Source organism: Cucumis sativus, chromosome 1 (genome assembly GCF_000004075.3).
Source record: "Cucumis sativus cultivar 9930 chromosome 1, Cucumber_9930_V3, whole genome shotgun sequence".
NCBI lineage: Eukaryota > Viridiplantae > Streptophyta > Magnoliopsida > Cucurbitales > Cucurbitaceae > Cucumis > Cucumis sativus.
The window spans coordinates 18,979,218-19,004,223 of NC_026655.2; the positions used below are offsets into that span (position 1 = coordinate 18,979,218).

Consider the following 25,006-nt stretch of genomic DNA (forward strand, 5'->3'; position numbering starts at 1 on the left):
AACCAAATAAGTGCATATTTTAGAAAGAGTTTAATGTTTACGATCATGAATTAACCAAAATTTGATAAATACAATCTATTTTAACAATTTATCTTGTTTAACTTCTAAAATTATTAAATATTTAATTCTCGCAACTTAACTTATACAATTATTATTGTATATGATTGGAATTATCATTGTAGTTTTATTTGTTTGTCTCACTTAACAGGAGATAACTCATAATTTATTTTTAAAAGAACAAAATATTGTATTTTTATTTATTACAATTTTGATATTATATTATATCTCAATGATAAAATAAATATTTGATCAATTAATTTTCAATTAGAAGACTAACCAACCTTTTTTAACTCTAAAAGTAAAGTTAATCATAAATTTATATTGGATAGAATTGGAAAACTACCTAATGAAATATGCTATATATTTCATAGATACACCATTATTTAAACAATTTATATCTATAAACATCATATTCAAATGGCAAAGTAAATCTCAAAGCCAAATTTACCACTACAATAATTTTCTTTTTTTCTTGTTCTCTTTCTTAAAAAAAAAAGAAGAAAAAGAAAAAAAAAAAAAAAGAAACTTACCCTCTCTTCAAATGGAGGACAAAAGCTTCACTCGAGAAATCTTTCGATAAACATTATGAAAATGAAGAGATGAGGAAGAAAGGTAGAAAATTTTGCATTTATGATTTGAAAACTTAATTGGTAGTTATAATATGAAAGAACATAGTCTATATGACTTGATGCATTTTTGTAAAATGATCGTCAAAAGGTGTGGTATTGTACGTTTAATGTCGTGGTAAAATAGAAAACGTTAATGACAAAATAGTTTTTGTTAGGACAGTGTATAGACATTTTATTACTTCAATTATATTTTATGTTTTTTTTTCTTGTTCATACAATGCAATGTGATAGCCTTTTATGTTTATATATAGAACCAAGGTGGTTAGTTAGGTATGGTTCGAACGTCTTCTTTATTTTTTTAGGTGGTTTGGTGTCTCGATCAAAAGGGCTCAAAATTCGTTCTCCTCATCGAGACATGTTTTTTTAGTTGTGTTTGACTTTTCTTTGATTATGTTTGAATTCGATACTTTTCTTTGATAATATGTTTGTATGTTTAAATTCAATCGGTTCTCCCTATTTTCTTGCTTTAACTATCCTTAATTTTTTTAAAAAAATTCAATACTTAAGAAATGACAAAAATTGAATATGTAATGCAAATTTTCTAAAAAAAAGAAAAAAGAGAGAGATGGAGAAGAGAATATATACAAAGTTTAAGGATGAATGGAACTCTAAAAAACAATAAATAAAATACAAGAACATTTTTTAAAATAGAAAAATAAATTAAAATATTAAAATTTGAATTTTATCGATGATAACCACCAATAACTTCGCTATCAATGTCACTATTAGAAGCATATCAGTGGCTATCAATTCTATGAATTCTCTATATAATGTATGTATATCTTACTCATCTACCAAACGTCACTATTTATAGGTAATTTAAGAAGCATAAGGTAAATTTGATAGTAGTTAAGAGTGAGTATCTTGAGAATGTTAGATAATTAAAGAGGTCACCAAACTTAGATGTTATAAAATTTAAGGCATAGAGAATAAATAAATCATTCAAAATTTTAATTTTAATTTTAAAAACTAAAAAAACATTTTAAATTTAATATAAAATATTGAGTGTTTTGATAAAATATTAAGGGGACAGGAAGAAAAATCAATGAAAATGATATACATATTTAATATTTTATTGATTATAATAAAAATCAAGGTTTATTTCATTAGTTTAGAAAATTCAACGAATCTAACAATTATTTTTTTTCTAAATTTGACATATACTAAATAAATGTCTAAAGAAGAAAAAAGAAAGAAAGACATAATAATGTAAATTTAAATTGATACTTCATTTTCAATTAAAGTTGTAACTTTAAATATTAGCCTTTATCAATATAATTTGCCATTTGTGTGGACTAGGCCGATAGACAAATTTTTATGTAGTTGGGCTGGGCCTAATGGGCCTTTTAATCTCTCAAGAAAACCCAACTATTATTATCCATTGTATAAATACCTTTTTCTCATATGTTTCTCTTTCGGAATGAACATTGAATGAGAATCTTCAAAAGGACCAACGAAACACTATTACAAAAACCTATGAATCAGTTTGAACATTGTTACTCTCTGCCTTTACTGGAAACTAATGGAATTTGTGGCAGAGAAATGGAAGTTCTCGATTCTCTATCTTGGATTTATTTATTCAATTATATTCCTCCTCCATTCTCTCATTTCCCATAAATTACTTCTGGGATATCAAGCTGTTCACATCAAGAAGAACCCGGATCTTCCTCTCCGCTTCCGTTCTGATGGTACCTTCAAGATTCTACAGGTTTGTGTTATGGGTCTTTTTTTCAATTCAATTTCAGGCTGATTCTCTGTTCGGAACTGAGACTTTTGTTATGTAAGGTCGCTGATATGCATTTTGGCAATGGAGTTAACACGCGGTGTCGAGATGTGTTGGATATTGAATTTGAACATTGCTCGGATCTTAACACGACTCGGTTTTTCAAGCGAATGATCGAGGCGGAAAATCCTGATTTCATTGCTTTTACAGGTCTTTTTTTTAACCCTGCCCATGTGTTCGATCTTTGATTGTTTTTGTTCTTTCATTATGAAGTTCTCTTTAGTATTGTCTTACTGGATTTTGGCATACACAGTGTACGCTGTTTTTGATAGTTCCGAAAAATGATTGGTTATTGGTTTAAAATTAAGTTCATACAAAAAAACCCACTATTGTTATGTAGGTGTCTTTTTGAAATTAACTTCGTCCTGTCTCATAATTAGAATAGGATGAGAAGGAGTTGGATCTGCAGTTTGTTGGAAATAAAAAGAGTTAGTCCATTAAAAGGTGAATGCATACTGAGAAGGATAGGGTTGATGATAAGGAATATACTGTAAGATTAATCTATGTAGTAGCGGCAATTCAGCGAAGTGAGAGCTATTGCTTTTCTGATGCATAGCAGAAGCTTTATCAAAATTTGGAGAAAGGGAAAAATTAGGAGGGTTGAAGGGGTTAGTTTAGTAAACATTGCTTGCAATAAGTCTATATAACTTCATGAAAACATGATAGGGGATTGATCCAAAGGGTTCAATTTGAGCCAGAAAATTCAAGAGCTTGGAGGTTCAAAAAAGTTTAATTAGGCGTGGAAGATTATGGTAAGGTATATGATGTGCACCAAATCGATTCCTGCCCATGAGCTAGCCCTTCCAATCATGTGGGAGTATATTTCACTTAACGGTTTTGCAATTCTAACCTATTCTAAATATTTATTTGCAATTCTAACTCGTTCCTTCTAGAGATTTATAGTTTTCCAGCTACTTTTGAATTTAAAGGTTGTTATTCAATGTTATTTTAGTTTTTCTTTTGGCCACAGTTTGGTCTCATTTGTTATAACAACCTCTTTGGATTGATCTTGCCAATCATTGTTTGAAATAATGCTGTTTTTTCCCCTTTAATTATCAAACTTGTACTATATGAATATATTGTGGAAGCTCCAGCTATTTTAATGGTAAGGAGTAGCTGTTACTAGGACTATGAGATACAGAGCATAATAATTACAATTGAAAAGGGGATTTTAATCTTTAAACTACTTGGGAGATTGGTTGGTGGTCCCAGAATCACGTTTTCTGTCTAGTGAAATGATGGTGTCTTAAACAATCACATAGGATGAAAGCTAATCCTAGCTTTAAATTCTTTTTCTTTCTTGTTATTTTCAAGTATTGCCTATTGGTGATCACATGCAAGCGAACTCTGGTAATTAGATCGACCAGAATGCATTAGTATGTCTCTAATATAGTACTATAACATTTGTTCATTGTATGTTAAATGTCTTTGTCAGAACTTGGTAGAGCTGGACATTAACCTTGTTGATTTTGGTCGAACCAGTTATTTATAGATAAATCTGAAACAAATTTTTTGTGAAGATATCCCCTTTCTTGTCATTGTGTAACTCTAGTGCTTGGGTGCTTACTCGTTTTGGTTATATGGAACTTTTTCCATACAATGAGTAATTGAGTATGCATCGCCGTTGTGTGAAAATAATCAGATTTAGTTCGCTGACCAGGTGACAACATATTTGGGCCAAGCACTGCTGATGCTGCTGAATCCTTGTTTAAAGCTTTCCGTCCTGCTATTGAACATCAAGTTCCATGGGCAGCAGTTTTGGGAAACCACGATCAAGAGTCTACTATGACTCGAGAAGAGTTAATGTCACTCATTTCCCTCATGGATTATTCAGTATCTCAAACCAATCCATCGACCAATAACCTTCCTTCAAATGGAAATCAGATGATACGGAACATCGACGGATTTGGGAATTATGATATTAATGTCTACGGTGCTCCGGGTTCACATTTGGCAAATTCCAGCGTCCTTAATCTTTACTTCCTCGACAGTGGAGACAAAGCTGTAGTGCAAGGAGCCCGAACATATGGATGGATTAAGGAATCACAGCTTAAGTGGCTTAGAGATGTTTCTCAAAGATATCAGGTATAGTAGAATATATTTAAGGTTTATTTATATATTCATTTATTTATCCCTGGGAAGCTGAAAAAGGTAATTTTGGTTATGATTTTTATTGTAATTCCCAAAAGGGATATTTCCAAGATTCAGATTTCATTAACGTCTTGCAGGACACACACTAACAGGGCACTAATCAGGAACGTTTTCCCTCAATGGATGCTTTGGCCCAAGGGAAGCCTCTAGCACTGACATTTTTCCATATACCGATCCCAGAAATATGGAACCTTTATTATAAAAAAATCGTCGGCCAATTTCAGGAAGGCGTGGCATGTTCTTCAGTGAACTCGGGAGTTCTACAGAACTTAGTCGCCATGGGAGATGTCAAAGCTGTATTCATCGGTCATGACCATACCAATGATTTCTGTGGTAATCTTGATGGTATATGGTTTTGTTATGGTGGAGGATTCGGATATCATGGTTACGGGAGGCTCGGATGGTCAAGGAGAGGCCGTGTTATCGTAGCAGAACTTGGAAACAACAAGAAGAGTTGGATGGGAGTCGAGAGGATCAGGACATGGAAACGATTAGATGACGAAGAGCTGACCAAGATCGATGAACAGATTTTGTGGGAACGCGATCAACAACCTCAGTAACTACCGTTTGAAATGCTCAACATCACAAACATCAAACCAACCATGTCTAAGTGTTGAACTACGAACACAAATATCTTTATACCCTAGAATTCTTGATCATTGTATCCATCCATAGTCTAGAGATTAGAATGATGTTCAATTGGGTTTTAGTTGCATAACTTAAAAACATGATCCTAAGCAATGAAATTACGACATGAGCAACTTGTAAGCGTTGAACGAAACCTTGCCTTTCTTTATTGGATTACTTCATTCTAAAGTTCGATTGAAAATACACTTTTCAAAATTTACCCATTTGACTACAAATCAAAAAGTGTAGAATTTTCAAAAGCATATTCAAGTGTGGCATCTTTATGAAATTAAATAGCAAAATTTCATGTGGGCAGTAAATTCATAATTGTTTAATTAAATTTTATAAGGAGAAAAAGAACCTTGATGTTAGAAAAAGGAGATTATTATTATTATTATATATATATATTATGTAAAAAGGGCTCCCAAAAGAGGAATAGAGGACAAAACATAATGATGAAAACGATCATTCTCTAGGAAGTAGCTAAGCCCTAAAATTCCCATGCAAAAGTACCAAAGTTGATGAAAGAGTAAAAAATAAAAGAATTTGAAACTAATGAAAGCTGCATATAATTCATTTTTAAATAGAAAAAAAATGAAATATTTAGAATCTTTGGTGATCAAAAGTGATGGGTTTTGCAGTGCGAATCCAAAGGTTACTTGAAAAGGAGAGCCCAAAGAGGCTGCTGGATCGATCTTTTTATGAGGATTTTTCTTTTTTCTTCTTAAAGACCATATGTTTATTATTATAATTTCTACATATTTTTTTTAAAATTAGTGCCATTTACTTTAATAAAGCTTAATCTCTATGATTTGAATATTCTTGTAAGAGTTATTCTTATTATTATTATTTTAATAGTAAAGATTGTGTTGATGATCAAGTTTAAATTATAGTTTCTTTCATCAAATAATTTTCTAGATTTTGGATGGAAAGCTATATAGATTTTCATATTCATAATTTTTACAACCATAATCATTTTCCTTTTTGGGTTTTGGATTCAAATCCATGGTTGTAATTACAAAATTATAACTCAAAAGTTGTAATTATGTATAAGTATGATAAAGAAAGATAGAACACATATATAATCCATTTGTAGTAGCTTTTATATTAAATATATATATATATATATATATATTTTTGTAAAAGATTATCTATCTTCTTCAATCCTAATCTTAATCACATTATTTTCTCAACTTATTCAAACATATAAATTGTATATACTACTAGAAAATTAACATGCTAATCGACAAAATTTTGTTCTACTCGTCTATATAAATAAAAAGTTCAATTCTTTTTAATGATCTAAATAACATCCACACGTTTTTAAATATGTCAAAAAAGAACGTTGGGTGTAGAAATGTTTTTGTGTGACTTTTTAAATTTACGTCAAATTCCAAATCTAAATTTAAGATATAGTATAGAAACATAACGAATGAAATGCAAAAATAAATTGATAATCGAATGATATAAACCACCACATGATTAAGTACAAAATTAAACAAAATTTAAAAATTTAAGACCGCCAAGTGAGATATATGGATTGGATAATATGGAATAATATGGAAAAATAAAATCTACTAAGGTTATTATTATGTTTTTGAAATATAAGTTTTGGTGGCATACAATGTGTATATATATTTTTATTTGTATACTTTTATATCTTTATAAGACATTAATGATTTAAAACCTTGAAAAACTTTTGTTTCTTCAAAAAAAAAGAAAAAAAGAAAAAAAAGAAAGAAAGAAAAAAGAAAAGAAAAGAAAAACATTGAAACTTTTGTCTTCAACCTGACAGTCAAATTGTAGTAAAAAAGAGAAATTCTTCCCTTTCTTTCAGCATCAAAATGCTTTTCTTTTTCCCCTAAAACTTTCTATTTTTCAAGAAATTTTTGTTATTATAATTCTAAATGCACCTTCTAGATTTTTGTTTCAACAAACTAAAAAATAATCCAATTAAGTAATTTCTTTTTAAAATCATCTTACTATAATTGTTAATTTATTTGATATATATTATTTTGAAAAGCAAATGTTCAAAATTTTTAACCTAAACTGATGTGGACAGGTTTTAATTGAACTTTGAAAATTTGAATTTGATTGATCATTTAATTAATGTTAGAAATTAGTTAGTGATGCAATTAAATATCTCAATGTGTCAACCTTTATTAAAGCTTTAATTAGAGTTAATTAAATTAGAAGTTTGGTGTTGAAACTTACTAAGATTTTTGTGTTTAATTAGGTTTATGGATGTGTTCTTAATTAACCTTTAATTCCAATTCAACTGTAATAGTTCCTTGAACTTTTTTTTAATATGAGTTTAACTAATTTTGCATCAAATAGTGCTGAATTCACATTCTAATTGTAAGTCAATATTTTTCAAAATCTATCGATCCTAACTATCATGGAATTGACCTATTTGGTGATCAATAAAAGGTTATAACCTTAATCCAACTTTCTTCGTTAGATTGGTTGTTGAAATTAATCAAAGGAAACATAATTAAGCTAGTTGGAAGAGTGACATATCTTATTGTATAATCATATTAATTTTAATGCAATTGAAAGTTGTAATAATTTGACCTGAAATGAAACTATTTTTACTAGTTGGCTTTAATTCCAATTGTGTTGGATGCTTTGATTTTTCTCTTTTTTGTGTGTTAAAGTTTGAGCCAGCTTTATTCTTATTTTTTTTAATCTCTACAAATCTCTAACTAGTTTTGACTCTTCTTTTTCTAAAAGAAAATAAAATAAAAATTACCATCTCTTTCATATAATTTAGAGTTAATTTTAATTATAATTTGTATGATTTACCAATCATATTTTCCAAATCTAGATGTGAAGATACATTTGTAAGAAACTTATTCGATAAGAAAAAAAAAAAAAAAACTCATAACAACTTTGACATTGGGATGTGAGTATTATAAAAATGGTAAGGTTTGGGACATAAGTTTGGTATATGAATTTTTGTAATTAAATTCATATAGAAACAAACAGTTAATAACTTTTGATTTTAATTTTGTTTCCTTTTTATGTTGACAATCTGTTGGGTTAAATGTGGACCAAATCATTCACATTTTTAGAAAGAAATGAGATTCAATTATTATTTATCCATTAGCTTCATTTGGATCATAAAATTTAAAAGGGCAATTTGATACTTTTCTTGTAACTAGAGCAAATCAATTAATAATAATTATAAGGTTTTTTTTTTCTTTTATATAAAAAAATTTGCTTTAAGTATAATGCTCCAATGATTTCTCATGACAAAATGAAACTCCGGGTATAATCATGTTAAAAGAATTTGTAAATTTTGGATTATAAACACTTTTGGTCTCTAAACATTCATAAAACCAATAACTTAGTCTTTGTTGAGTTGCAAGTTGATCAAACAAAGACGGTATATTAAGGTCGATATAGTTATGTATATGTATGTGGGAAGAAATAATAATGTTGAGAATGAGAGGATCCAAAGTTATGTGAATAAAGTTTAGATAAATAACACAAAGTCCAAAGTGAAGGGGTTGATGCATAGGGATTAATGGAGGGAGGAATTTGATGACTTTGACTATGAAAGTGAAAGCTTAAGGTTGAATATATGAATTGAAAATGGTGTGTGGAACATTAAAGTTTGGTCAGAAGGGGATATATATTAATTTGTGAATGTGAATATATGTAGCTTGTTGGAGACCTAAGTTTTTGGTAAATCACTTTTGACCCAAAAGTGACCTTCTGGGTTTTGTATATAATTTTCAAAAATCACAAAGTTTTTGATAATGTTTTGAATCTTCTTGTCTTAATTCAAATAATTGGTTTTTGTTCTTTTTCTTTCAGATTCTTCTACGTTTATCTCTCTTCTTTTCTTCTTTCTTCATTCTATTTCTCTCTCTCTTTCTCTCTTTATTTGAGTAATAATGTCTATGGGATTGCAGCTTGGGGGGTTATGTTTTTCTTCTCTTCATCATTTTGGTCACTTATTTGAATATCTTAATCATTCATATTATACATATCAATCAAACTCTAGGCTTCACACAAGTTTGAAAGTTTGTAAAAAAATTATATCAAAAAGGCTAATTATAAAGAAAAATACTTTGTGCTTCTCGAGATATATATACTCGTCTTTAATTTATATGATTCACCTGGATATCAAATCATAAGTTGTCACGAGGTAAATGGTAAACTTTTTTTTTTCTTTTGTAAGTGAGAAAATGGATGGAGATGAATGCAATTTACTCATTGTTTCAAAAGTACTTACGATATTAACCCATATCCTTTCTTGAACATTTCGAACTAAATCTAGACATGCATTATTGTAGTGACCCTAATCATTCTATATATGTCATTTCTCAATCCAACGTTATATAAAAGATTTCTACTTCAAAAATAGTCTAGAAACGCTACGTTACCACTGAAAGAACATAAGTATTTTTTAATCAAAGGATAAAAGTCCAGGCATTTCTTTTACACACTTTAGCCTATTGAAAAAGAAAGAATAAGAAAAAACACATCGAAACGATTTAAAGCGACCCAAAACAATCCTCGAGAACGGTTTCGTGATTGGTCATTTGAATTTGTAGAGATAGAGATAGAGAGAGAGAGAGAGAGAAAGATTTTAGTATAGGAAATGGTGTGTTTCACTAGTGAAGTAGAATATTTGGTAAGACTCAAAACCCTTTTATTTGTTCTTTCTCAGACAACATTCCAACATTCTGCATCCTTTATTACATATAAAGAACACATTGATAATTAAACATTGAATCAAAGTGAAAAAAAAAAAATAAAGTGAAAGAAAGAAGAAGAAAAAAAGTTGGAAAAAAAAAATCTTCTTTTTTAATTTAAGCCTTTAGTAGTACTCTCTTTTGAATTCCTGTTGTTTCTCCAATTCAAAGGCTGATGTGTAAAAATTTTCAAAACTCACTCTCTCCCAATAAAGCTTTTTATGAAGAATATATAAATATGAATCACCATTTTTATTTTGTTTTTTTTTTTGCTTATGGACCCCTTCTTTTCTCATCAAATAATATTATTCATTCATTTTGAATACCAAAAGAAGTTGCAGCATTTCATAAAGTTCTTGATCATTAATCTCATACAATCATCACATTTTGATTCCTCTGACATAATAATGCATTTATTATTATTTTTTCTTCTTTTATGTTTTTACTTTTCTTTTTTCTATTAATTCTATGATTCATCTTTACACCCTTTCTGTTTCTTTTCTTTTTATAACACAGATAACATAAATTAGGATTAATTAATTAATTCATTTGATGGTGAATTGTTAGTTAAAAATAAGATTGTTTGGAAATGTTTTGAATTTGTTATTTAGTATTACTAATAATCTAGTATGAGTCGGGTGTTATTGTTTTTGTAGCTAATACGTTATTAGTAGATTACGTAAGTGTGTTGATTGTCTCTTCTTTTACGGTTTTTATATTCTTTGTTTGATGATATTCGTAATAGAAAAGTTACTTGTGGAAAAGTAGGGAAAATAAGTGGGGAGAGGTTAATAAGTTAAAGAGGATGAGATAACAGATGGAAAGAAAGCCTAAAGGAGGGGGAGAGAAGCCAAAATAGAAGGAAGTTTTTTAATTTCATACCAAAACAAAAACATGAGAAGAAGTTAGTATAAAAAGAATGGGATTTGGTCCAATCTCATCTTTCTAAAGCCTAACTCTCAACTTTCAACCATATACTCTCTCTCCATATTCTTCAAAAACTCACTCTCACAACTTAACATCAGCTCATCAACTTCTTAGACACTTCCATTTTTCTTCTGCTAACTCCTACTTTGAGGAAGAAGAATAAGAACAACAGCAACAACAGCTTTAACAAAAAACTTCTCCTCCAATCACAAACTGAGGCCTTCACTGAACTAAAGAAAGAAAGGAACTCTTTTTCTTGTTCTTGTTCTTGTTCTTTTGGACGATAAGGATAAACTTGTTTGGTGGGGGTGGGATTTTTCGGGTAAGTGATGCGATCGGGAGGTTGTGCAGCGAATCAGACCTTCACACCGGAGGCTGCTTCCGTGTTGAAGCAATCTCTGAGCTTAGCAAGGAGGAGAGGTCATGCTCAGCTCACTCCTCTTCATGTGGCTGTTACTTTGTTCAGCTCAAGGAGTAGTAATCTGTTAAGACAAGCATGCCTCAAGTCTCAACCACATCAAACTTCACATCCTCTGCATTGTAGAGCTCTTGAGCTTTGTTTCAATGTAGCTCTCAATAGACTCCCAACTACACCTGGTCCTTTATTCCATGGACAACCTTCACTCTCTAATGCACTCATTGCAGCACTTAAAAGAGCTCAAGCCAACCAAAGAAGAGGCTGCTTAGAACAGCAGCAGCAGCAACAACAACAACAACATCAGCCAGTGTTAGCCATTAAAGTAGAATTGGAGCAGCTCATAATTTCCATTTTGGATGATCCAAGTGTTAGTAGAGTTATGAGAGAGGCTGGTTTTTCTAGTACTCTTGTCAAGAGTAACTTAGAGGATTCCTCTGTTTCGTCTGTTTTTCATTGTTATGGTAGTTCTGGTGGCATCTTTTCTTCTCCTTCTTCCCCTTCTCGTACCGATCATCATTCTGACCAAAGAGATAACTTGATTTTCAATCCAGGGGATTTTTGGCAAACCCAGTTCTTGACTCGCTCCTCTGAGCAAAACCCGCTTCCATTTTCCCCACAAAAGAGAGTACCCAACACTAATGTTATTGCTGAATCTGCTTCTTCCTTAAAGCTAGATATCAAGTTAGTGTTTGAAGCAATGCTTGGGAGGAAGAGAAAAAACACTGTCATAATTGGTGATTCCATAACAATGATTGAAGGTTTAATTTCAGAGCTTATGGGGAGAGTAGCAAGAGGAGAGGTCCCAAATGAACTAAAATCTACAAAATTCATTGAGTTTTTGCTATCTCCCGATTCTTTAAGCTCCATGAAAAGAGAAGACATTGAAATGAAGGTAGCAGAGCTGAGAAGGAACATTGACTCCATTACATCAAGAGGATGGGGAGCCATAATATATACAGGAGATTTGAAATGGATGGTAGAAACAGATGTTAGAGAAAGAGAAGAAACTAGCTTTTCGTCTAGTAAAGAAGCTTCAAGTTACAGCCAAATCGATCACATGATTGAAGAAATCTCGAGACTAATATCATTCCATAGTATTTCCTGCACAAAGTTATGGCTAGTAGGAACAGCAAGTTACCAGACTTACATGAGATGTCAAATGAGACATCCGACACTCGAAACTCGTTGGGATCTTCAAGCAGTACCTGTTCCTTCAGATGGATCACTTGGCTTAAGCCTGCACAGTTTCAGGTATGATTGACTATTTACACTTGAAGTATAAAGATAGATAGCATTATAAGTTGGTTGATGATCTTACCTCTTTTTTTCTTTTTCTTTTTTGCAGTCTTCATGGGTCAAGGACCACGGCTTTGGGTCATAATCCATCACAAGTGTGGGAAACAAAGCCATTTGGTATTGGTAAAGAGGGGCAAGAGAAGCTCAGTTGCTGTGATTGTTCTTCTAATCATGATAAGGAAGTTCATCCATTGAAGTCAAGTCAGCAGAAAGAGTTGCCTTCTTGGCTGCAGCCCTTCAGCACCCAACTATCCCATCTTAAGGTACAAATACGAAACAGAATTCATCTCGTTTATGAAGAACTTGATTGATTGATGAAGTTTAGTGTAGAGAAAACCAATGCAATTAAGTTGGTTTGAACAAACCAATAGGAATCATGTATCAATGATTTGCTTTAGTTCAATTTACAAAATTTGTCTCTTTGTTTCTATTTTGGTAACGACTTTCAATTTTGTTTCTCTATATATATTTTAAAATTAAATAATTCTGCAGTTTTAATTTGTTACTTATCTCACTTACGCTTAAAATTCAATTTTATATCGATTAGGTTGATTGTTTTGTAAAAAAAATTAAACCATTAATGTTTCTATTAAAAAAAAAATTAAACTTCAATTAGAAATCAAAACATTTAAATAATCAATTTTATATTTTTAAAAATTGTTTTTGTTTCCTCAAAAGAACAAAAACAAAAGTTTTTAAAAACTATTTATATATTTATAGTTTTGGAAACTTGGTTTTGTTTTTAAAACATTAGTAGCAAAAATAGGTAGAGGTGGAATTGTGTTAATAAACTTGAATTTTGATTATCAAATACAACATTTGTAATTAACTTTTTTTTATAGGCTCTAGGACTACATCCAAAGGAAAATTTATTCATTTTAGTATTTATGCAAAGAAATTATAACATATGTTTCATAGTAGCTATGAGCATAGTTCAATTCTCAATCCTCAATTTCGCATGACAACATATCCTAGTTGAGGTTCCGATCCTTTCAACTTTCATATTAAAATTTGAGACGAGTGAAAGAGTCTATGCTAAGTTGGTTAGGTTTTATGTTATTAACCAAATGAGCTCTCAAAGGATTGATCTTCATCTAACATCTGAACGTGGTTTCCATTCTTGTGTCATCAGAGTCAGGAGAAATCCACAATGCAGAGCAATGAAAGTTCAAGTGGAAGCAACTTCCTCAACACTTGGTCAAATCCATTTTCAACCAAGAACACAATGTTCCAAGATTCAAATACAATCTGCTTCACCGAACCATCATTAAAAATGTCACGAAGTTCAAACCAGATGCTTAAATTTAGACGCCAGCAATCCTGCATCACCGAGTTCAATTTCGACAAATATCAAGATGCAACGCCAAGCTTAGACAATCTCAAGAACATGGAAGAAGATAACAAAGAAGTAGACATTTCTCTATCTCTAGGTGACTCTTTATTCAAAGATCCAAAAGATTTGACAAAGAAGAGTGAAGCAACTATACAAAGAGATCATCTATGCAAATCATTGGCAGAGAATGTTCCTTGGCAATCAGACACCATTCCTTCAATAGCAAAAGCACTGATGAGTTTCAAATCCAAAAATGAAGAGTTGTTTTGGATACTGATTGAAGGGAATGATAAAATTGGGAAAAGAAGGTTAGCTCGAGCTATAGCAGAATCTATTTTTGGGTCTGTTGAACAACTCTGCAAGATCAATGCGAGAGGTAATAATGAGGAAAACCCACCTTCTAAAATCGTTGAAAACGCCATGAAAACACAAGAAAAACTAGTTGTTTTAGTTGAAGATATCGATCAGGGAGATCCTCAGTTCATGAAATTCCTAGCAGATGGATTCCAGAGTGGGAAATTCGGAGGAATGGATGAAAAAGATAGAGATACAAGGCAATTCATATTCATTTTAACCAGCGGTGGAGAAGGAGGAGATAAGGAAACAGATTCTATAATCCCAATGACAATGAATATTGCGATCAATACTGGCTTTGGAGCGCTTAGTTTAGATCAAAAGCGCAGAGCTGAATGGGAATCCCCAATCAACACAAAGCATCAAAGAACAATCAAAGAAGAGGAAGAAGATGCAAACCCCAATACTAATACGATCGATGCAGTGAAAATCAATGGAAGTGGAAGCCTATCGAGACAATCAAGCTTTAACAAACTCGACCTAAATCTCAAAGCAGAGGAAGACGAAGAAGCACAAGAAAAAACAGAGGACGACAACATACATCTGGTAACCGATCCAGAATCCCCACCAAAGAAACTCCAATTTCAGCAGTTAATTCACAACCGCTTCGTATTCAACGAGACCCCATTATCAAAAAGAGAGCAAAGAGAATGGTTCAAGTCGAAGATCGTGAGATCATTTGAAGGGGTGTTCGGATTAAAGAAACAAGCGAATTTCAGCGTGGAAGAGAGAGTACTGGAATCAATTTCATCAAGGTCGGATTGTTTCGGGAATGGAGTGTTCAACAAATGGTTAACGGAGATTTTCGAAACGAGCTTGAGAGGGGTTGGATTTGGCGGGCAAGAAGGAGCCGATGTGAGGCTGTGTTTGAGTGGGAAAGAAGATGGGGCCATTGAAAATGGGTTTAAAGGAACAGCTTTGCCTCAAATCATAAGGCTTTCTTTCATGGACTGAATTACAAAATTACGACTTCTTATTCTGCTACTCATCCATTGGAAGAACACACAATGGAAAATCTCCTTTTTGTAATTTTCATTTTCAGTTTTTTCTTCTTCTTAATTTTGATCTTGATTTTATTATTGGGTCTTTTTTTCCCTAATCCAAAGTTTTTTTTTTCTTTTTCATTTTGGAAAAGATAATCAATAGAACTGAGTTTGAGTATTTATATAATTTTTTATTTAATTTTTCCATGTGAGACCCGTGAACTAAAATAATATCTATTATTTAAAAGTCTCGATTAGTAATGAAATGACACGTCCATTATTTTAGAATTTTTTTCTAATTAGTGTGCAGTGAAATTTAATGAAAATGTGTATATGTATGTCTAATATTATTTTTTTTGTACTTTTTATCTCGTTTTTTTAATCGATATATTTTCTATTGTATAAATTTAGTAATGCAAATCAATCCATCAAGATTTGAAAAAACTTGTAGCTTGGACCAATACACGCTATAGAACGTTGTCTTTTAAGAAGACATGCTCCCACCTGAACTAAGCAATTTTATACAACATAGCTCGTGTGCAATGTGACAAAGTTATGTTACAAATTTTGTTAAACTTGTAGGATCATGAAAAACCATTTTAGAATCAATGTTTTAAAAACAAAAGTTTTTGTGTGGATTCAAAATCTATTCATGTAAATGTATGGTCTATGTTTTGGAGTAAGACGATTAAAAAGTTGAATACAAAAGTAGTATACCTTATCTTTACACGTAGCTTAAGTTTTTCTCCTTAGAAAAAAGAGAATCGACTTGATATTAAAATTAAATATAAACAATTTAAAGAGAAAATTATTATATCTATGTTAGAATAAATTTGACCATAATTCATACCAACTTTCAAAGTAAAATGTTTGAATATCTATTCCAATATCTATCGGTATCGGAATCTTTATAATCTCCTCCCTAAAATGGTTACAAGAATTAAAAATTGAATTGGGTCAATTTTTTAATTATTAAAAAAAGTAATTGAAACGAGAAAACCATTTATTTGGACAATTTAGAAAAATACTTGAATTTTAAGTCATCAACTTTGACTAAATGATCCATAAACATTTAATTAATACATTCCAACGTGCAAATTAAATTTTCAAATACTATTATATTACTATTGCTGATTCAAAATTAATTACCCAAATTGCTCTCTTGAAATTGAATTGGCCACCTTTCATTTTCAAATTTCAACTTCAATTTTGATGAAAAAAATTTCAAAGTAAATAATTCTTAAGGTTGGAATGATGTGTGAGGTAAGGTTTTTTTTTTACATTTTAAAAATAGAAAAACTGTTTGTGTGGGAAATAATTTGAAAAGTTGAAAATTATTGTGAGAAGGAAACATATACTTTTGAAATCAGCAAGCTTGCGGGGTATCCATATTAATTATTTTTAAACATATGTGTGGTGATGTTACTTCTTCAACATGTTTCTTATGTTGAAAACTATAATAATTTCTCTAAAATAATTAACACAATCATACCCCATTTGGGTAACTATTTGGTTGGTAGGAAAAGAGTTTGGAAGAATCTATAAGAAATTAGCCCAAGTTTAAACTTAGAGCAACCTATGGAAAGCTCAATTTAAGAGAGTTGAGCTTTCAAGATCCATGTATGGAGCCTAGAGGAGCTTAAGAGAGCTTGGTTGAGCAATTCAAGTTGAACTTGTCTATATTAATAACAAATATGCTTGAGATCGAGTTTGAGCAATAATACAATTGTTATTGGTAGACAAGATTTTAAGAGGAGGATTATAATTTTAAATTTTGGTAGATCTAAATAGCTACTATTTAGTTACTTATAAATACGAGATTGATTTGAGCATTCAAGTGTATGTGATTAAATTCTCTAGCATATAATGAAATGAATTTTTTATTATAAATCAAATTTAAGATTGATCTATTTCTTGACGTGAATATTAATAATGACCAAACAAAGAAGGTTTGTTGTCGGTGCCTGTGTCCATTCAATATGGATATGGTAAGATTTCTTTGCTTTTGTATTAAACATTTATTAATTATAAAATTAAATATTAGGTACGTACTCATATTTAATTTTGTTGATTAAATAATAAATTAAATTCATAAATTATTTCAAAACATTTTGCATCTATTAATTAATTTTCTCTAAGCAGAAACATCTCGTAATTCATGGTCAAGTCACAACAACAGATCACTATCTTAATCACAAAGGGCTAAAACTCAAGGTCAAAGACACCATATGCACAACTAATCCATGAAGAAAATTAGAAAATTTATCCACCCCTTTTGACAAAGGCAACAAAAACAATCACCTAACAAATTAATCGATCAAAAGATTCATAGCACGAGGAAAAAGAAAAAGAAAAACGACTAAAAAGAAAGAAAATTAAAACTTGAATCACACGAAGGATGAAGGCGAAGGAATTTGGACTCTCAAGTAAAAGAAAAGAGGTTGAAATTTACCTTCATTTATTGACTTAAGCTTTTGGGTCATTCGGTGAAATGATATCAAAGTATATTAGATGGTTTTAAAGAGGTCTTGTATTCAAAGTTGATGCAATGTTATTTTTCCTACCCGATTTACATTGAAATTCCAAGTTGCTGAACATTCTTCATATATCAAGTTCACAAGTAGAGGGAAGCATTAGATAACATATTTTTTTAGATCAATCAGTGATTTAAGAGAGGAAAATGTACTCAAATTACTTTTTTTTTCTTCTAAAACTTACGTGAAAAACAAGCAAAACCTAAAAATGATCCTTTCAGCAAGTCAATTGATCCAAACAAGTGAGTCATGGCATCACCATATTTAAGAACATACATCTCTTATTGATAACAAGCATAATAATTTTCTCAAAATAATAACAATAATTAGAAGGATAAAAAAATTTATATTCAAAATCTAATACATAAATTTTGTATATTTAATTTACCAAATCGTTCTAGTTTTCATAAAAAAATTCCTTAATTTCTTTAATCTTTTTTAAGTAGTGGTTATGTGCAAATAATTTTCTTTTTTAATTCATATTCTAAATTCAATAACACAAATTTCATTTATTTAATTTACCAAATTGTCCTAGATTTTGTAAAATAAGTTGTCTTGATTTATTTAACTACAACGTTCATTTTCAACATTTTGTAAGTAACGTTACGTTTCAATAAATTGATTTTTATGAATGTGACATATGACCCATAAACATGTAAATAAAAGCAAATAACTATCCAAATTACGAAGTCGTGAAAATAGAAAATAACAATCAAGGCTTTTACCAATTCTAGTTTTGTTTTTGGTGAAAAATTACAATAAATCTAGTTTTAGGTTTCTCTTCAATTTATTTTAGAATATTTTTAAAATATCAACTTTAATTTTTATTATTTTTAACGATGGTTTATATGCTTTCAAAATATTTATTTTAGTCATCCTGCAATAATGATTAGGTAAAAAAATCATGAATCTACCATCTCTATAACAAAAGATTTGTTATGTTAATTTAACAAAACTTAATTTAATAACCAAAATAACATTATGAAAGTGACGAAATATAGACCAACCACCTCTAGGTTTGTTGAACTTACGACCCTCACTAATTTTTAATTAATCAAATAGTTTTTATAATTCGTTAATTGTTGTAATCAATTTATGGTAATTTGTAAAAATTGTACCATTTTTTTTTATTGAATTGATATTCTTTAGATATTTAAGCTAATTAACAAAATACAGTAAAGTTGAGATTGATATCAAAATCTTAATTTCATAAATATATTGATGTGAATTCTAACATAGAGTTAATTGAAGGTAATTAAATTAAAATTTTAATTGTGTAATTTACAATAAATTATCTAATTCAAAAGTAACGGAAGAAATTAAAATTTTAATAATGTATATAGAAACTATAAATGAGAAAAAAAATGGAATTTAAAATAAATGAATTAATTATAAATGAAGAAGGGTTGAGAAAGGGTTGGAGAAGGGTTGAGGAAGGATTAAGAAATGGTTGAGGAGAGGGGTTAGGGGTAAAACTAAGGTTATGATAACCCTTCCCCCAAACAAGGGTTGCATAACCCAACTCCTCCTCCCAAACGTACCCTTATAGTATATATGAGTGAGATAGATTTATATCTTGAATAGACTATAACATATTTTTTTTATATATATATTTATAGTTTTTAAAATATGTAATACACAATTCATTATTATTATCCATGCAAGGTTTCATGTGGTCTTATTAATAACAATAATAATATCCTAAAAACCCAATAATAACAATATAACCACACACAACCATAATATAATTTAATGAATCAAACTCATCATTTAACAAGATAACGGTACCAAATCTTGCTTATATTATAACGGTACAAACGTTGTTTTATAGAAATATTTTATAAACGTCGACGTGAATTCAACTGAAACTATACTAGCAATTATAAGTTAATTAAATATCATTAAAACACCTCCTCCATGTAATCATTTTCAAACATCCATTTCACAATAAGATATTTTAGAATTTTATATTATACTATGGATTAAATTGAAAATAGTTTTTTCTTTAATATAATTGAAATATTTACTGTAGATGAAAAGCAAAATGATATAAAACTAAATGAATAGCATAAATGTTTATATATATATATATATACTCTTTTTGTGATGAGGAAAATGACAGACATGTGTAAGGAATAAAAAGATGGTGGAAGTTAGTCCAAAATATTCACCAGCTTTAAATGTAATATTTTTATTATTATTAAAATACAATCAATTAATAAGTATATTTTGTTTTATTGCAAAAATCCAATTCAAAATATACAAAATGTTAAATAATATTAGGTGGTTGAGCTTCGTGGTATCAGGTAATATGTCTAATGATTTTTAACTTTATTGTTTGTTTATTAATAAACATATGAACTTTTCTTTTCTTTTCCTTATAATATATGTCTAAATGTTAAAAACTACATAACACTAATAAGTTTGAAAATTGAAAGTTTGATCTTCCATTGTAAATAAAATAATATAATATTTTAGCAATTTTAGCAATTTTTCTAAATAAAATAATATTTTAATTGAGAAAACATCACAATCAAATAAAATTCCATCACAACAATAATATATTATCGTGTTTTCCTAAATGGTAAATGACCTGTCCAACGCTCTCATCACAACTCACAAGTATTTTCCATTTTCCTTTACATAAGCAAACGTGAAAATTAAAATATGTCCAAATTTTATTTATTTGAGTTAAATATCGCTTTTTAAATTATTGTTTTTAATTCATAAACTCTAATACTTAAGTTTTTTTCTCCAAATTTTTATAGTAAAAATATTTTTAAAAAAATTGAAGAAAAAACAATAATGAAAATAATGTAACAAAATAAAATGAAAAAGAGAGAGAGAACAAAAATGAAGAGGTCGTTTTCAAGAGATTGGTGAGTTGGTAAAAAGGGATATAAAATCGTAGAAGGTTAGGCTTGTGGTTTTTATGGCAACGCGTGACGTGGATTTCCTAACGTCTACGTGGAAACCCCCGTCTGATAGTGACGCCACGTAACTATTCTGTTTCAGTTTGGCCTTTTCTTTTCCTACCCTTTTTCTTTTTCTTTTTTCTTTTTAATTTTTCAAACTTACTTTTTAATTTTTGTACTTTCAGTTTCTTTTTCTGAATTATTCTACCCAATTTTAGTAATCAGTTTTTAAAATTTTAATCCTTTACAAAAAGAACAAAAAAAAAAAAAGCTACTATATTCATTTCTTTTAATCCATTGAATTGCAATAAAAATAATAGGCAAACATAAGTAAATATTTCTTATCCCTAAATTTTTTTAATTAGAATTGTATAGTTTTTTTTCTTAATCTTATAATAATAGTGTTGCAATAATTTAATAAACTTTAATAAAAGTAAAGTATGTGGATGCATCCTAAATCATTGTTCTACTTTGCAATTATTATCCCTAAATTATTCTTTCTAATATCAAAATAGAATATTGCGTAAAAGGTCTATAATTGTTGGGTCTTTTTTTAAAGAAAAGGTTCTATTTTAGGGAGAGAAAAATAAACCACAAAATTCTAGGACTAAAATAAAGATGTAAATAAATAATGGGAACAATACATAAAAAGAAAACATTTTTTTTGGAAATAATTTCAATGTTGTATTATATCCATAGTAATTCCTCAAACTAAAATTTAAAAAGAAAAATTAGATGGGTTGATCTTAGTATTATAAATAGAAAAGAACATATTAATGAGATCACATTTATTAATACGAATATGTTTACATTATTATTGAATTTCATTTACTACTCATGAAACATATGCTAAAATGGATGAATATAACAATAATAAAAAATAATTGAAATTATTAATTTAGATGCTGAATTGATTGTTCAATTTTTCAGTTTACATTAAGTAAAAGAAAAAGGGTTTTAACGAATGTTTTTACACCTTATTAAATATAACTAACAAGTTTTAATACACACATCCATTGATCAAGAAAAAATTGACACTAATTAAAAAATGACTAAAGACTTAGACTTTCATTAAAACTAAAGTAAATGTATAAAATTAAAATATAGATAATAATTTCAATTTGAATGAACTAAAATAATTATTATCTTATATTTCAAAATAATTATGGTTTTGTTGAAACTTTATTAGACAAAGTATGAACTCTAAGCTTTCACATGACTATGCAATTTTGTTTTTGTTTTTTTCTTTTCAAATATCCACTTAAGTGATATTAAAATAAAGTACATATATTTAACATTTTTTTTAGATTAATGGTTGGTTCAAGTGGAAATTAATTATTTTGAAGAGAAAAAGACTTGTTTAACCTTTTAGAAGGAAAAAAAAAACGAAGATAAACTCTTTGAAAAATGTCATAATTAAGTTTATGATATATTTTTTTCTTTATTTATGAAAAGAATAACAATGTTAAAATCATATGGTTTAATTAATAATTTGATTATATGTAATTAAAGTTAGTTTTTCTTAAAATTTTATTATCAATTGTAAGTGTAAATCAATAATACATTTAAGTTTACATTGGTTATGGAATAATTTGGACCAAATGAGGTATTTCCAAGTAATGCATTGGAAAACAAGTAATGGGTTTGACCCACGTCATCATAGTCGAGCGGAGAAGGTAACTTAGAAGTTGCCATTTATTTTCTACATTTTGATTTTGATAAGCATCGTGTTCTAATTTTTTTTATGATGTATATGTATTATTAGAATAATTAACAAAAGAATAATTTGAAAACATTAGTCTTAACAAATTACAAAAATAATGAAAATTTAATGATGAAAAAGAACCCTAAAGAGTAATCTAGTATATTCAAGAAAAAGAAAAGTGATAATTCATAAATTAAAAAGAGTATAATGGATATTAAAAATAAATAAATAAATAAAAGTTGAATTTCTCTCTCTATAAATATCGGATTTCATATCTTCGTTTTATTATTATTACAACTAAAAAGCGCCTTTCTTTCTCTTTCGCACCAAATTTCCCTTTTTCTTCTTCTTTATTATTTTTTTTCTCTTTCTCTCTCTCGCTTTCCGATTCCCCCCTCTTTTTCCCTCTCGCTTTCCGGCCAAGATTGTTCGCTCGCTCGGTCGCTCCGCCGCAGAATCTCCTCTCTCGTTAGCTGTAGAAGAATGTGGCTAGCATGCGTGTGGGAAGAGAAAGAGCAAGAGCTCGGAAGGCAACAAGCGCCAGGAACATGTCCTTTCTGTCAAGGAAAAGTGTACGCCATTGATGTGGAAAGGCAATGGAAGCTCTGTTTTCTTCCTCTCTGTCTCAAGATCAAGAGGAAGTATCTCTGTACTCTCTGTTCTCGCCGCCTCGAATTGTGCCACTGGTAGTAGTACTGATTAATTATAATCTAAAAGAAATTAAATTAGGTCGTACGTGTCGATCGGTTTAATTTTCTTCATCGATCGATTAATCGTCTAATTATTGGAACCGCTACTGGTAAAATTCATGTGTGGCTGTTCTTCCTTCAAGTGTTTGACTGAATTTTGATGAAACGGATGAGGATCAGGATCAGGAGTTATTGGATCTGAATCGAATTCAGATGGATATATATCTCTACTCTAATCTTGTTTTTGTACAGTAAAATGTAAAAAAAAAAAAAAAAAGGTTGTAGATAAGAGGAAGACACATTTATCTTCGGCGTTTCTATATTAATTGAAATATTGGTTCATCTTCTTGATTGATTTGCCATTGCATGTGGTTGCTTTTAATTTATGCTCTCTGATTTAGATGGCTTCAATGTATAGAATATGCTCTTTTTCATGGGCCATATTTAATGGATAAAATTTGTAACAATTAACATAGATAATGGATACAATTAAATTAAATTAAAGTTTAGGTATAATTCGATTGAAACTTTATGATTTTGGATCCGAGAAAAATAGCATTTCAAAGTTGAAAATCTCTTTTTCTCTGTAGATCTAAAAAATAGAAAACAAACACGAGGGGGTTAAAGAAAATATTATTTGATTTTGATTTGCTCCTCATTAATTTTTTGGTTCCTGAACTTTTAAAAGTTCATGTTTAGTCTTCAAATTTTTAGAAAAAAAGCATATTTTGATTAATGTGATTGAAATTTCAATGTGGATTACTAGGGTGGCAAATCCTCTCTTTAAGCTCATTTTTGTATCACAATGCCCACTCCGCTCTATCTTATGTATTTTTTCAATAATGTCCACAAATTTATCCTATATTTTCTTTACTTTAATTAGTTCATCAAAAAGAAGAAAAACAAAACTGTTAATTAACCTTTTTGTCTATACAAAATTTCAAATCATACGGCCATCCTTTGGTTTTAAGATCTACAAATTGGTGACAGATTAAAGACCTTATACAAACCAAGTGTGGGTGCTACAAAATCTTAAAACCACCATAGAAATGAGAGTGTGATGTATTTGGATGATTAGATTTTGATAATTAATAATGATCTAGAACATAGTCGCATACAACATAATTCATCAATAAAAAGGACAAAAGAGTAATTATAAAAAGATACAAAAAGCAAAACCACCATCCTTTTCTATTCCTATTTCATACTTTCTTTTTTCTTTTCCCACTTTTGTTTTTGGTCAAACTTAAATGAAAAGATAAAGGATTTGGGCACATCAACATTTACTTGGACCTAAACATTTAAACCATGTTTTCTTTCTTCTTCATATGTGATATGTCTTCTTTTATTATTATTATTCTTTTTAAAACATTATATTAAGCATTATGGTAATTAGTGTTTGTTTCTAAGCATAAATTTAAAAAATCAAAACAAAACAAAGAGAACACAAAACCATCATTCGAGAGAAGAGTCAGTTTTGTTGACTGATCTGGTGAAGGCTAAAACCTCCGAGGGGCCGCGAATTTCTGCTCTGCCGCCGTTGTCATCGTCGCCGCCGCCGCCGTTTACAATTGCTTGTCGAATCAACAGCTTCGTCGTCGGATCCATGGCTTCATTTTCCCGGCCGGTATCGTTGTTCGATTTGGATTTCTGTTGGTTCTGTTGTTGGTGATTCTTATTCACATCCATTGTTCTTCTTCACCGTTTCTCTTTACACATACTTCTATTTTAAAGGCCAAGTTTGGTAACACGTGTCCTACATCTCAACCGACTCACTCACACGTACTCATCTAATAAACTTATCTTTATAATAAAAACAAAAAGTAATAGTGCAGTTCTTTATATTTAGTTTTAGAAATGAAGCCTACCAATACTTCATTATCCCATACTTAATTT

At 29.6% G+C, this 25,006-nt stretch overlaps 3 protein-coding genes across 3 annotated transcripts; all 3 read left to right on the plus strand.

The window, feature by feature from the left end:
• Window positions 1–2,106: 2,106 nt before the first annotated feature.
• LOC101222755 (probable inactive purple acid phosphatase 28) lies at window positions 2,107–5,452 on the plus strand. The gene is made up of 4 exons (XM_004151159.3): window positions 2,107–2,397; window positions 2,475–2,622; window positions 4,133–4,557; window positions 4,716–5,452. Exons 1-4 carry the CDS (start codon window positions 2,212–2,214, stop codon window positions 5,181–5,183), a joined length of 1,227 nt encoding a protein of 408 aa, XP_004151207.1. The 5' UTR covers window positions 2,107–2,211; the 3' UTR covers window positions 5,184–5,452.
• A 5,343-nt stretch (window positions 5,453–10,795) lies between these two features.
• Window positions 10,796–15,552, plus strand: LOC101213124 (protein SMAX1-LIKE 4). The gene is made up of 3 exons (XM_004146326.3): window positions 10,796–12,552; window positions 12,647–12,860; window positions 13,730–15,552. The coding sequence occupies exons 1-3, from the start codon at window positions 11,213–11,215 to the stop codon at window positions 15,236–15,238; spliced, it is 3,063 nt and encodes a 1,020-aa protein (XP_004146374.2). The 5' UTR covers window positions 10,796–11,212; the 3' UTR covers window positions 15,239–15,552.
• A 7,154-nt stretch (window positions 15,553–22,706) lies between these two features.
• On the plus strand, window positions 22,707–23,465 carry LOC101203895. Its single transcript, XM_004146290.3, has one exon. The coding sequence runs from the start codon at window positions 22,905–22,907 to the stop codon at window positions 23,109–23,111; it is 207 nt and encodes a 68-aa protein (XP_004146338.1). The 5' UTR covers window positions 22,707–22,904; the 3' UTR covers window positions 23,112–23,465.
• Window positions 23,466–25,006: the final 1,541 nt, after the last annotated feature.